Genomic DNA, 13,032 nt, shown 5'->3' on the forward strand with positions numbered 1-13,032 from the left:
AGCTTTCCAACTTGCGGGCATCCCTTGAATCGTCGATCTCAGCCTCCCCGATATCCTCTAACATTGGCGAGAGAGGCTCAATGTCGAAATCGGCAATTCCCTGAGGATCACCCTCAGTTGAAGCGCGAGAAGGGTTTTCAATGGCTATCTCCTCCGCGATACTCAGACTTGGTCTTCTGCTAGGCACATTTCTTCCCTGCTCAATTTCGTCGAACTCTCTCAAAAATGAATCGAGCTTGGAAATCGTCGGGTGTCTGGTTGACAGAGGGAGGTTGGCAGCGCTCATACTGGCAGTATAGAAGGATCCAAAAATTATTTTGTAGCACATATTCAAAAATGGTGGTTGGGTCAAACTCATGTCGTAGAACACATTGGACACCGAATTAGGAGAAGACAAACTTTTGCAGGGACTCTCTGTGAGCCTTCTCTCATTACCCACGGTAGTGATTTCATCGTAGATTGGTTTTAATTTTCTTCTCTTATGCGTTTTTGCAGCCCCGGTGTCCAAAGGAATTGCCTTCGATCGATGGAGTCGAAGACAAACGTGCTCATCGGTTTGGTTGGATTTAGAAAAATCTTCAAAAGAGCCACTCACAGCGACAAGGTCCTCTTCTAGATTCAAATCGCGCAAAAAGTCAGCCTCTTGAATGAGTTGGTTGCTCCCCTCGTGCCCCACAAGTTCGCCATCTTGGTTGAATTCAAAATCAACGGTGAGATCCTCATCTAGCAGTATCTCCTTGGTACTCATTGTTTTGTCCATAAACTCCATAAACAGTTTATCCTTTGCATCAGCAGCGATATAGGCAGGGACTATGGTCAAGCCAGTCTCCCCGTTGGTGTCTTTATCTTGGCATCTTATTGCCAATGCATTTTGATCCGATTTGCTCAAAGCGACATCCTCCTCCTCAGAATCATGGAATTCTGAAAAAAAATCTAATTCCATCTCAAAATTAGCACTATCTGGTTTACAAGCTAATCGAGTGACTGGTGCTGAAGTTTTTGGATCCGCAGTATAGCCGTGGGAAACTACTTTTTTCGTGAATAATGGCGATGTGATCCGATCACAAACTAGTGACAAATCGGTAGCCATGTAGGCTACCTTTTGCTTGTAAATCAAAGAGAGCCCATACAACAAATTGGATGTCAATCTCAAATGACGCGCTTCTGAAGCTATAGAAGTAACCTCGTCGCAAATTTTTGGAATCGAGACATCTTTGAGTTCACGCTTCAGTGTTCGTCGGTAAGCAGTTTTGGATGTGCCGACTGTGGCCATGAGCCAAGCTTGTGCAAGACCGCCATCTTCTTTCTGAATAATTATGTTATTCATGGCGTTCTACTTTTAATGTGTTAATTTTCAGCTTATCAAGATAAAACAGATACGTTTACCCTGGCTAGATCAGAAAATAAAGGCACGTGCAATACTGGTGCGGGCGTTTCAACACTTTTTTTGCTAGGATAAAGCTGCCTTTTTATAAAGCCACCACACTGTTTTCATCTTCCCCTCGCAGAGTTAGCCACGTGAAAATGTACTGAGCCGCGTTGGTTTCTTTTTTTGGTGCTCTTTTATCTTATAAAAGAGACACACATTTGATCCGACTTTCGCAGGAATTTTTTCGACAGGCGCAGTTTTTGCAACCAAGCTCATAACCTTGGCGCGCTCTGTCCCGTGGCCGTCGCTCGGTCATTAACGAGCTTCCTGCAGGTATGTCTCCTATCAGTGCGCCTTACTTATCACGGAGCAAGAATGATAGACCATTTCCTATGCTAGTCCCCTATCTCTCTTGAGTCCGCGTTCCTTTTTCACCTAGCTCATACACCACACCCTCTGTAAAATGGTTGCTATCCACCGCTTTGCCATTGCTGGCCTTGTTGCATCGTCTTCGGCCTTTGTTATTCCTTCTCTTGACTCCTTTTTGGATTCGGTGGGGAATGCTGTTTTTTCCGAAAAGAAGAACCCAGACTCGCCAAAGATCATTAACACTTTCCCCACACCAGACGACAGACCCGTTCCAGGAAATGCGCCAATCATTAACTGTGAGAGCTCTTCTCCGCAGATTCTAGACTTGCAAAACGTTGTCATTGACCCGAACCCACCAATTAAGGGCGAGAACCTCACATTCTCTGCTGTTGGTTTTTTGACTGAGGATATTGAGGAAGGCGCCTACGTCGACGTGGATGTTCGATATGGTTTCATTAAGTTGATTCATCAAACCTTTGACTTGTGTGAGGAGGTCAAGAACGTTGATCTCGAGTGCCCAATTAAAAAGGGTGAAAACATCATCTCCAAACTGGTGGAAATCCCTGCAGAGGTACCTCCTGGAAAATACGTGGTCAACGCTAGAGCCTATTCTAAGGATGATAAGTTGATTACTTGCTTGACGGCCACAGTTGAATTTCCTGCAACCAAGTGATGCTCAAACTTAGCGGCAGTAAGAGCGCATACTCCCAGTTTCACGTCTCTGTTTCTACTTAAAGCCAAAGGAATTACCACAAATCTTAGATACACTTTTTAGAATACATACGAAAATGGCATATGATTCTTTACGCATGAATAAATACATCTGTTCCAAGCACTTGGCTCAACGTCCAAGTCAACTCCGCGCTAAGCAGAAATTACTAAGTTGGCACTAAGCGTATCGAATCTCTCCTTCATTAACTTAGCTTGCACGATCAAAAGCTCGTTAAAGACCAATTGTCCTTCTGGCGTCCTCAACAAGTCTTTCAACTTCTCTGCCGTCAATCTCCACGCCACAGTATCGTTCACCGCTGTATAGGTTGTTCTCCTATAAGCGCTTAATTCGAGCAAATCGCCAAAAGCCGTGTTTGGCAAGATAGATGACGGAAGTTCTCTGTAATCACTCTCAAACTTGAATGATGAGCGCACTAGTCCGGATTCTAAGATGAAGAACGAAGGATCGTTGACACCAGTATCATAAAAGGTCATGCCCTGAGGAATTTTCTCCATGATGAATGAAGTAGCTACCTTGGCCCAAAATGATGCATCCTTTTCCGACAAACCATTAAATGTGATCATTAGAAGAGGTAGCGGCTTCTGCTTAAAGGAATTATCTGTGCTGGAATAATATTTTCTTTGCATTTTTTGCTCGTCCTTGACTTTCTTAGTGGCAGCCTGATACACTTGGGTTGTACGGGGAGTGCCAAAGGCCATGTCAAAGCCTGGAGACATGACTGACTTGCTCAGCGGCGAGCCCAGTTTCATAGTAGAGACACCGCGAATTTGCTTTGTTGGAATGGCATGGACTTGAAGCTTGTTGTAGGTTTTCAAGAAAGAGTTTTCACACCATTCGAGCGCAAAGTTTAAATCATCAAAAAGCTGGATGTCCAAGTCACAAGCAGTGTCCCATAAACCGGCGTCACGTAAGGCATTCACAATCTCGCTGTCCTCTTCTACAGAGGCAATGATCAATTGAGTACTAAACTCATTGGTCAAGTTTAAGATTCGCCGGAAGCCTTCCGCCGCAGAGAAGTCAATTGAGAACACGCTTTTCATGTCGATGATCAAATATTTGATTGGGTTCTTGCGAAACCTTGTTTTTTCAAAGATGTCTCGTATGGAATCTTCCACCCCACCAATGGAGCCGAAGAAGACAGTGCCTTGCAATTTGATTACACAGATCTGGCTTCCCACATCCTTCAAGAATTCTTGCTGTTTGGGGTGACGAAGAACTGTCGAGCGAGCCACCACACCAGTGTAAATATCTTGCACGACGGGTCTTCTGGCAGCCTGTACAACAAAAGACAAACAAGCCAAGAGAATACCGGCCAAGACGCCATAGACAAAGTCCCAAGCCCCCATGACCACAACGATGATAAGAATAGTGGAGTACTCAATTCTGCGCAACCTACCCCATGTATCATAAATGGCCTCCTTGAGCAATTCATAGCCCAACAAGTAGATGAGAGAGCCCACGACGCAAACTGGAATATAGCCAATGACAACTGGGCCAGTGACCATGACACCCGCGGTAGCCGCGGCCAACATGATCCCAGCTAGCCGGTCATCAGCGCCTGCTCTGATGAACAACACGGAATTGGTATATACCAAGTAATTCTGGATGGAGCCGACCAAGCCCGAAAGTGCATTGGAGTAGCCGTGCGCAACCAATTCCCGGTCAACGTCGAACTGGTCCATACCCACGCTGACTGCGAGAGCAGGGACGTTGATGGGCACGTGCAAAATGCCGAAAAACGTGAGAGCTAGCATGGTGGGGAGCTCCCGCAAAATGCAAAGCCAGTCCACCAAGTTGAAGCGGAATAGCTGGTAGTGAGAGTACCATGGCTCCTTGGTTTCGACTGCGGGAAAGACCCAGCCGTACTTCCTGGCCATGTCCAAATCCCAGGCCCCGACCGACGCAACAATCGCATGGAAGGCGATGAACACACCAATGAAAAACATGGGGACCAAGAGCGAGTGGTGGATCTTCTGGTGGAGGAGAATCAACACCACCGTGAGAAGAAGCGGGACTGTCCATTGCATCAAGGTCAAATAGTTGTCGAACAAAAAGTGGAACGTGGGCATATCGTAGAAAAGCCCGCCCTCGAGGCGCGAGGAGACTTCGATGCCCGTGACTACCAAGAAGTAGCCCACGCCGCCGATGCATCCCACCAAGATGTGTCTGGGGAAAAAGCCCACTAACGAGCCCAACTTCAACTTGCCGAGGAGAAAGAAAATCACCCCGGTGACCACGGCCGAAAACGCATACGTGACAATGACCGTGGCGAGAATGGCCTCGTCCAGTTTGTCCGCCATGTTGGCCGCGATGCTGAGGGCCATGGAGTGGAAAAACGGGGTCACCTCGATCATCTCGGAGCCAATGCCCGATTTGAACGCGGAGAGCCCGCACGAGTAGACCAACTGGGAAATGATCGTGGAGATGTAGAACATCGAGAGTCCGGTGGGGGCCATTTGCGAGAACACGGCCTCTCCGATGGGGAACATGATCATGCCGTACGACAAGGCATCGAGCACGTTGAGCAAGGTCCCCAAGAACACTGCCGGCACAAAGGAGGCGGCCTTCACAAAGATGTTGCTGGGCCCGGAGAGGTCCTTATCTGTACGCACATCCTCGTGGGGTGTTTTGGGCAAGAGGCCGGGGCCCGCGTCCATGGCCGCTTCGAGATCGTTGGGCGAACGGCGTGTATCGTGCCGGAGCGTGGCTGCATAGAAGCTCTTGGAGCTGTCGACTAGCGGGGTCATGCTGGAGTTGTCTGCAAACTGGGGCTCGGCATATGCCAGGGCCAGGCCCCGCTTGTACCTAGCGGAATCTATGGGGATCGGCGGGTGCTCCGGCGTGTACTCCTCGAGCTCCCGGTCGTCTATCGCCACGGTGTCGTGATCCGTGACGCCGATATTGGCCAAATCGGCGGTTTCCTGGTGCACCTCAAGACCGGATAGTATGGTGGGGGAGTTTAGCGACATGGACGGCCGGTGTGACATGGACACATACGACCGGCCCCCGAAGTCAAAGTTGTCGAGCGGATTGTGCTCCTGCCTGGACATGGCGTGAACAAGCCTGGGGGTCCAATGGGCACAGTCTTATCTATTGCTGGTGAGTAGAGAGCCACCAGAGGATGCCGAATTAGAAGGGCGGCTGCAAATGTAGGGACCAAGTCGGGCCAAACGGGCTTTTGTGCCTGGGATGCTCGATTGGTGAGTGCTACTCGGATCCAGCTTTCTCCAAAAAAGCGGAAGTAGGGCAGGCTCGAAAGAACCGGGGCCAAAAACGTGCGGAATTCCTAAAACGTCAGATGGGCCCTGCGAAGAGGCAGTTGACTGCTAGAAGACGGGCAAGAATGACAGATGCGGCCGAGCCTTGACACGTGGTGTTTGGACGTGGCGGAACAAAAGCAGGAAGAAAAGAACAACGGGCGGAAAACCCGGGAACGCCGCAGAGCAGTCAAGATGTAATTTCCAGATTTCCCTGGTCTTGCATAGGCCCGCAAGGGCTCGTTTAGTGCCTGAGGTGCCTGCACCCAGCGCGCGGTGAGCCTGCCTGTTTGGCTCTCGATAACACGGCCGATAGCAAGACGCAGGGCACGTGACCTGCGCCCAGCAAGCCAAAGCTTAAATTGAAAAAGTTTTTCGGGAGGTATTTTTGGCACCCCAAAACCCGCCGCTTCGCCGCTTCGCGTCTTCGGCTCTGGTTTCTGCCAAAGGCAAAAAAGCTATGGCGAATTCCAATGGTGTTCAGCAGCGGTGCTGGGCCTGCCTCACTGTTTCCTACTGTTTTCGGACGCGGAACAGGGGCCGTCCCGATAGCCAGAAACCAGAAAGAAAAAACAAATAGCCCCTATAGAATAGTCGCAGCGCAGGTATTTTGGACTCGATTTCCGGGCCCCATTTGCGACGATTTTTCAGCGGCCCTCTAGGATTTGACAGGCGGATCTTAAGCGTCGCCGCAACTCGCTCCATATGACGAGGCCCGGCAAGATGTCTCTACCATGTTGGTCCTGCACGTAGCCGGCCGGCCGAAGTCTAAATGATGATTACACCAAATACCAAACGCCATTTTCAGGGTCACTTTTTGCACCATGATATGAGAGGGCGTGGCGCAGTGCCGCGGCAACCTGCTTTTGCACTCAGAATGGCGGTCTTATTTCCTCATAGATGGCTTGTGATGGCCAATTTCGCTTGGGCCCATCCGACATGATATTGCTTGGGCCCATCTGACGTGGAACGCGGGTATGCGCTTAGGGCCGGCAGCTGGGCATGAATCCGGCCCGTTTCCCAGATGAACCAGATAAACCCTCGAAAAAACAAGAACAAAAAACAAGAACAAAAAACAAGAACAAAAGACAAGAACAAAAGACAAGAACAAAAGACAAGAACAAGAAACAAAAAGAAAAGACAAGAACAAGAAACAAAAGAAAAACCATAACAGCATACACAAATTACAGCAAAAAGGAACAAAAAAACAAAAAAAAAACAGTATAAAAAAACACCCAAAACAGGCCCCAGATTAGGCCTGCACTGGTGGGCCCCAATTCGGGCTTGTTTTTAGGCCTCTCTTTCCACTGGCCTCTCAGATCTGTTGCTCTACTCCCCGCATACATAGCCACGCGGCAACCCCAGTCGCACCTGCACAGCAGCTGCCTATAATTCCCTCGACTGCTCAACTCCACACTAACCTCTTCCTTATTATATAGCACAAGCGTAAAATAGCAGAAAGGATCATCTTTTCAACAACACCGGTTCACGAAGCGCAAGCCACTTCGCTTTTCTGCAACCAGACTTTTGGCGCACTGCCCCTTCCAGGCCCATTCAGCACCATGGCCCTGGAGATAAGTCCATTGTTGGCTCCTCAGCTGGCAGACGAACAAACCAGTTTTGACGACACCCGCTCCAAGTTCACTCTTGAGCTGCGGAATATCAAGCACTTTCTCCACAAGCGGTTCTGGTGGCTTTGTGCTCTTGGCGTTGCGGCCATCATCACGCTCCAGCTCTCGTTCTTGCCACGCACTTCCCCCAGCAGGGACTTCCGCCGCTGGCATGGCTTGCATTTTACCCGCTCAGATGTCAAGCGCATTTTCTTGGTCCAGCTGGATATTGGTGTTCCGGATGCGGACGGCAGAACCGTCGAGCAGAACTTGCTCGTGTGGCTCAAACAGCTCTCGGCAATAAACAGTAGGAATCCGCCGGTGGCGCGGGAGCCCGGGTTGCCGGCGGCGGCAAAAATGACGGCCTTTGTTGAGTCGGCCATGCGCTCGATGCACTTCCTGACGACGACACATACTTTCGCGGTCCTGGACAGGCGCCATTTACCCGTATCTCTGCTGCTCTGTCTTGTAGACGGGACGTCCTCCCGTGTGCTATACACGGCCATGCTCCATGAGCCAGGCTCCGAAATGCCTGCTTACTACTTGTTTGGCAAAAACGGCACTGTCCAGGCTAACTACGTATTCTGCAACGCAGGCACGCCAGAGGACTTCCGGCTTCTTGAGGAACAAGCTGTTCTGCTCAAAAACAAAATCGCCGTTTTCTCGCATTCGCTTCTGTCGGAATATGCTTTGGAAGACAAAGTCGAACTTGCAGAGTCTGCCGGCTGTGTGGGCACTGTGGTCTTTGGAGATAAAGAGCTCGGCGAGGCAATCTCACGCAATTTCAAGCCTGCCCTGGTTCCAGAACCAAAGCTTCGCCTCCCAATGAGTTTTAAAGCCGCCGGCCCGATCTTGCTGACTCTCGCTCCTCCGTCCGCTGAGTTTGCAAACTGGAACTTTGGCCCCACCACTCTCGATGAAACACTCGAGCTTGTCCTTACATCCGAGTTTTCCGGCTCCCGCACAAACGCAACCAATGTTGTGGGTGCTATAGAAGGAGTCCTCAACGACAGCGAAATTATCATTGGTGCATCGCGTGATGTACTTACGTCCTCCAATCCCTCCAGTGGACACGCGATCATGTTGGAGACCATGCGCAAACTCAGCCACTTACAAACCATGGGCTGGAAACCGCTAAGGACCATCAGGTTTATATCTTGGGACGCCTCGCGTAACAGCGCCATGGGATCTTTGGAGAACGTGAAAGACGACGCTGTATTTCCCAGAAATCTCCCCATTCTAGCTTATATCAACCTAGATGGCGATGTGGTTACAGGGAGTCACTTCGCCGTGGACTCCAGCCCGTTGTTCAATCACATCTTGCGAACCACGGCAGATTTGATTCCTTTTCCTAGAAACTCGCCTTACTATAGGCGTCTTATCAAGGATGCTGGAGCGACTGCAGGCACTGAAAAACATCATGCGGCCGATGATGCCGAAAAACATGACAACGACGATTCGGAGGTTTCATTCCTTCGTTATTGGGGGAAGCAAGACCATAGCTCCATCAACAACAAGTTGGGCTACGTTTTTGCAGGCAAAGACTCCGGGACTTTTCAGCTTCGAGTAGACACGCCCGTGGTAAGTCTAAAATTCGAGCCCAGTCCCAAATTCAACGACACCACCTACGTCCCAGAGTCAGAGTCTTACTCGATGAAATGGGTCACGGAAGAACTCGACCCGAATCTCGACCTACATGCGCTGATGGTGAGATTCTTGGGTCTCTTTGTTCTCTCGTTGAGTGAGCATGAAGTTGTGGATAGCCGTGTCCGGCAATACTTTCTGAAAGTCCAAGAGTTTTTTCAAGAAATGAAAACCACCAACAAGCACATGGTGGATACATGGTCTAACGAGACGGTTTCATCTGAGTCTTTGAAAAAAAGCTCCATTTACTATGATGCACAAGAGGCAAAAAACGATTGGGATGGACCTGTAACATTCAAGGAAATCTTGAGCCAACTAGAGGAACTCATCAAATTAGCAGTAGATCAAGGTCGCGTTTTTGACAAGTACAACCAAGGAGTTGAAGACTTGTGGACGACAGACTACCCGTGGTACAAGATGATTCGGAAACTCCACGTGTACGCTAAGTTCAAAGTCACAAATTACAAGTTGCTTCGGTTGGAGAAAGAGTTAGGCCAGATGGTGATTGGGCTTGATGCAAAAGATGGAGACGTGGACGGCGACATGGCAGTCCACCACTTCATGTATGATATTCCGCAGGGAACACAGAGCATTGCAATCAAGAAAAAAAGAGGTGCGTTTGCAGTGTTTTATGAAGCTTTTGACGCCGAGTCAAAGGAGCAAGTGGTGAATGTGGCGGCTGCAAAATATGAACGACTCAAAGCTGTTTACAAAAAAATTACTTAGGGGCGCACTTCGGGCATGGGTATGGAATCATGGAAAAACTGGGAAAGCTGGATTAAAAGGAAAGACACCAAAATGTATGGGTGCACGCTGATGAGCTTTATAGAAGTATTTTCCGGGCGACACAAAACGCTCGGACCACTTTGAGGAGGTGGTGTGTTCTCCATGACTAGCAAAAGGGGAAAAATAATTCGTTGGAAGAATACTGTCACATAGAGCGTATATGATGAGAGAATCCGATCTTGTTTAAAGTAGCGATGATGGTTCGAAAACCATCGCTCGCTTAAACCCTCCGCGAGAACTCGCATGAGAACGCCTCCGAGGCTGGGTCTGGTGCTGCAGATAGGCGGAGCCGTTACAGTGAGATCATGCAAATTCCATGCATACAGAAACCGGCCCCGGACTTGCGTGCGAGTGCCCTGAAAAATGCCCAGCATCTCAACAGTCCTCTTTCTTTTACGTTCACGACATCGGTTTTCTGGCATCTAAAAGATTCATCATGTTTGACATGGCTCGATATTTTTCGATCCAAATCTTCTTCATTATTCTCCGCGAGACGTTGGAGACGGCCATCATCATCTCCGTGCTTCTCTCGTTCATCAAGAAAAGAGATCCGGAAGGCGACTCAGAGGACGCCGGCCGCATTCGTACAGTCAACAAGGGGCTCAAGCTCCAGGTGTGGCTCGGCGCGATTTTGGGATTGCTCATTTGCTTTGCCATCGGGCTAGTGTTTGTGCTCTGTTTCTACTTCATAGACACGGACTTGTGGTCCTACACTGAGAGGCTCTGGGAAGGAGTGTTCTGTCTTTTGTCCAGCGTCATCATCACGGTGATGGGCGTGGGGCTCTTGCGCATCAACAAGGTGATGAAAATCAAGTGGTGGGTCAAGTTGGGCGACGCGTACCAGAACGACCAGCCGCAAATCAACGATCTCAGTCCTGCCGAAAGCGACAGCGAGTCCACCACGGCGCTCCTCGGCACACCGAAAAAGAACGCGCCAAAGGAAAAGTTCAGTAAAAAGTACTTCTTGGCCATTCTCCCCTTTATCACCACGTTGCGCGAGGGCTTGGAGGCGGTTGTGTTCATGGGAGGTATTGGCATGTCGCAGCCACTCTCGTCCTTGCCCTTGGCCGTGCTCGCAGGGGTGCTTCTCGGCTCCGGGATCGGCGTTTCCTTGTACAAAGGCGGCAACAAGTTGTCGCTCCAGTACTTCTTGATCTGCTCCACGTGTTTCCTCTATGTGGTGAGCGCAGGGCTCTTGAGCAGGGGCGTGTGGTTCTTGGAGTTGGAGAAGTACGTGCGCCTCTGCGGCGGGCTAGACGTATCCGAGACAGGAAGCGGCCCGGGCTCGTACGATGTGGCCAACACCGTCTGGCACGTGAACTGCTGCAACGGGCTCACCGACGGCTGGTGGATGGTGGCCAATGCCATTGTGGGCTGGACCAACACCGCCACGTACGGCAGTGTGTTTTCGTACATCGGCTACTGGTTGTTTGTGTCGGTGTGGTTGCGCGTGCGCATGTCGGAGGAGCGCAATGGGCACTTGCCCTTTGTGCCCATCAAGTGGCAGTTGGCGAGGATCCGCAAGAAGGTCAGGCTATACGAGATGAGAAAGCAGCAGTCGCTGGGCTCCGGGGCCGAGCGATTTGCGGCTGCCGAGTTGGTGGAGGGGTGATTTGGCGGCACGCTGATGCGGGGGTCGGCACGACAGGCCGCCTGGGGTTGAGCACACATGGCCATGGCAAGATCCTGTGAAACTCCACCGACGGGTCCTTCTACGTGTTTGAGGCGGCCCCCGGACGGACGTATAGCGGTGGGCGTGTGGCCGTGATGCTTGTCGATCAGCAGTTTACGAGAGAAGGAACGATGGGCTGGTGACGTCATTGCGCATCATGCCACGGAGCGGTGGCGGTTTACAGACGAGATCCTTGGAGGCGAACCGCACGTGGCGCGGCGAGGACGGGGCACCGGGCTAGGGAGCCGCAGCGGTATTACACGCCGGCGAGTAGTTGTTGCTGGACATGTTGGGTGCGGATTTGGGTGCGGATTTGGGTGCGATGTCGGCCCCGCGCGGCCATACGGGCCGGGGAGGGAAACAACAGGGCAAAGGGTCCGCAAACGGCTGGGGGCGCCCGAACACCACACAGGGAAACGTGAAGAGCAGGCAATCCGAGCAGAAATAGGCGTGCTACCGAGCCCAGGCGCCCGTCCGAAGCATGGAGCGGTTGCCGGTTGCATACGTGCTGGCGTGGGCTTGCTTGGAACAGCGAGTGCCTAGAATACGCGTCGCGGCCCGCACATTCGATGTTCAAACAGGGCCTGCCGTGGCAAAACGCGGCGATGTTCACAGTACCCCGTGGGCCAAACAACTAGAGCCAAACAAAATAAGAATAAGGGGCCAAACAAAATAAAAGGAGCAAAACAAAATAAGAAAGCGAGCCAGACAGAATAAAAGGAGCAAAACAAAATAAGAAAAGGAGCAAAACTAAATATGAAAAAGGGCCAGCTTGAATAGAGCGAGCCTAAATGGAGCCGACCTGAGTAGCGAAACAAAATCAGAGCCATGCATCATCAGAAGTGTTCAACATCAGAGCCAGGCAAAATAGAGCGAAACAAAATTGAGCCAGACAAAATTGTAGCCAGAATTGAGCCAGGCAAATCAACGAATCAAAAATAGAGTCGAACACAAATAGAGCCAGACAAAAATGGAATGAAACAAAATAACGAAGCCATAATGGAGCGAGACAATATAACGAAGCAAAAATGGAGCGAAACAAAATTTGAGCCAGACAAAATTGTAGCCAGACAAATTTAGCCAGACAAAATCGAGCCAACAGCATCGAGCCAAACAAATTGGGCCAGACAAAATAACGGACCAACGATCGACCCAAACAAAACCAGAGCCGAAAATAACGAAACAAAAAAGGAAACAAAAAAGGAAACAAAATAGGAAACAAAAAAATAAATAAAAACAAAAACCGAATTAAACATGGAAAAAAACCCGTGTCAAAACGGAACCAAAATCCGAATAAAAACGGAAACAAAATCCGAATCAAAACGGAACCAAAATCCGAATCAAAACGGAAACAAAACCTATGTCAAAATGGAAACAAAACCTATGTCAAAATGGAAACAAAACCTATGTCAAAATGGAAACAAAACCTATGTCAAAATGGAAACAAAACCTATGTCAAAACGGAAACAACACCCAGCCATAAGCCGGACCCAAACAGCGCCAAACAGAGCAAGCACAGCGCGGCCCGGGAACTGGGGCCGCGGCTGGCGCCGCTGTTCTTTCTCGCGCCACGCCAGGATTCTCCAGACACG

At 50.0% G+C, this 13,032-nt stretch overlaps 5 protein-coding genes across 5 annotated transcripts; 3 read left to right on the forward strand and 2 right to left on the reverse strand.

Annotated features, from left to right (window-relative positions):
• Positions 1-160: 160 nt before the first annotated feature.
• METBIDRAFT_15794 (uncharacterized protein) lies at positions 161-1,315 on the reverse strand (the record flags this gene model as incomplete). Its single annotated transcript, XM_018854618.1, has 1 exon — positions 161-1,315. A coding segment is annotated over one exon (1,155 nt), but the record flags the coding sequence as incomplete, so codon positions are not given.
• A 517-nt stretch (positions 1,316-1,832) lies between these two features.
• METBIDRAFT_38216 (sterol transporter) lies at positions 1,833-2,411 on the forward strand (the record flags this gene model as incomplete). Its single annotated transcript, XM_018856970.1, has 1 exon — positions 1,833-2,411. One exon carries the CDS (start codon positions 1,833-1,835, stop codon positions 2,409-2,411), a length of 579 nt encoding a protein of 192 aa, XP_018714871.1.
• Positions 2,412-2,602: 191 nt separating this feature from the next.
• Positions 2,603-5,458, reverse strand: METBIDRAFT_35571 (uncharacterized protein; the record flags this gene model as incomplete). Its single annotated transcript, XM_018856627.1, has 1 exon — positions 2,603-5,458. One exon carries the CDS (start codon positions 5,456-5,458, stop codon positions 2,603-2,605), a length of 2,856 nt encoding a protein of 951 aa, XP_018714872.1.
• A 1,448-nt stretch (positions 5,459-6,906) lies between these two features.
• On the forward strand, positions 6,907-9,946 carry METBIDRAFT_30674 (uncharacterized protein). The gene has a single exon (XM_018855680.1). It carries the CDS (start codon positions 7,291-7,293, stop codon positions 9,706-9,708), a length of 2,418 nt encoding a protein of 805 aa, XP_018714873.1. The 5' UTR covers positions 6,907-7,290; the 3' UTR covers positions 9,709-9,946.
• A 267-nt stretch (positions 9,947-10,213) lies between these two features.
• FTH2 (Fth2p) lies at positions 10,214-12,354 on the forward strand (the record flags this gene model as incomplete). Its single annotated transcript, XM_018858658.1, has 2 exons — positions 10,214-11,319; positions 12,333-12,354. The coding sequence occupies 2 exons, from the start codon at positions 10,214-10,216 to the stop codon at positions 12,352-12,354; spliced, it is 1,128 nt and encodes a 375-aa protein (XP_018714874.1).
• Between the last annotated feature and the right edge of the window lie 678 nt (positions 12,355-13,032).

The sequence above is a fragment of the Metschnikowia bicuspidata genome, assembly GCF_001664035.1.
Source record: "Metschnikowia bicuspidata var. bicuspidata NRRL YB-4993 chromosome Unknown METBIscaffold_1, whole genome shotgun sequence".
Classification (NCBI taxonomy): domain Eukaryota; kingdom Fungi; phylum Ascomycota; class Pichiomycetes; order Serinales; family Metschnikowiaceae; genus Metschnikowia; species Metschnikowia bicuspidata.

Bases quoted from the DNA above. Each gene is read 5' to 3' on its own strand.
- METBIDRAFT_30674 (XM_018855680.1), top strand. From the start codon at position 7,291: ATGGCCCTGGAGATAAGTCCATTGTTGGCTCCTCAGCTGGCAGACGAA.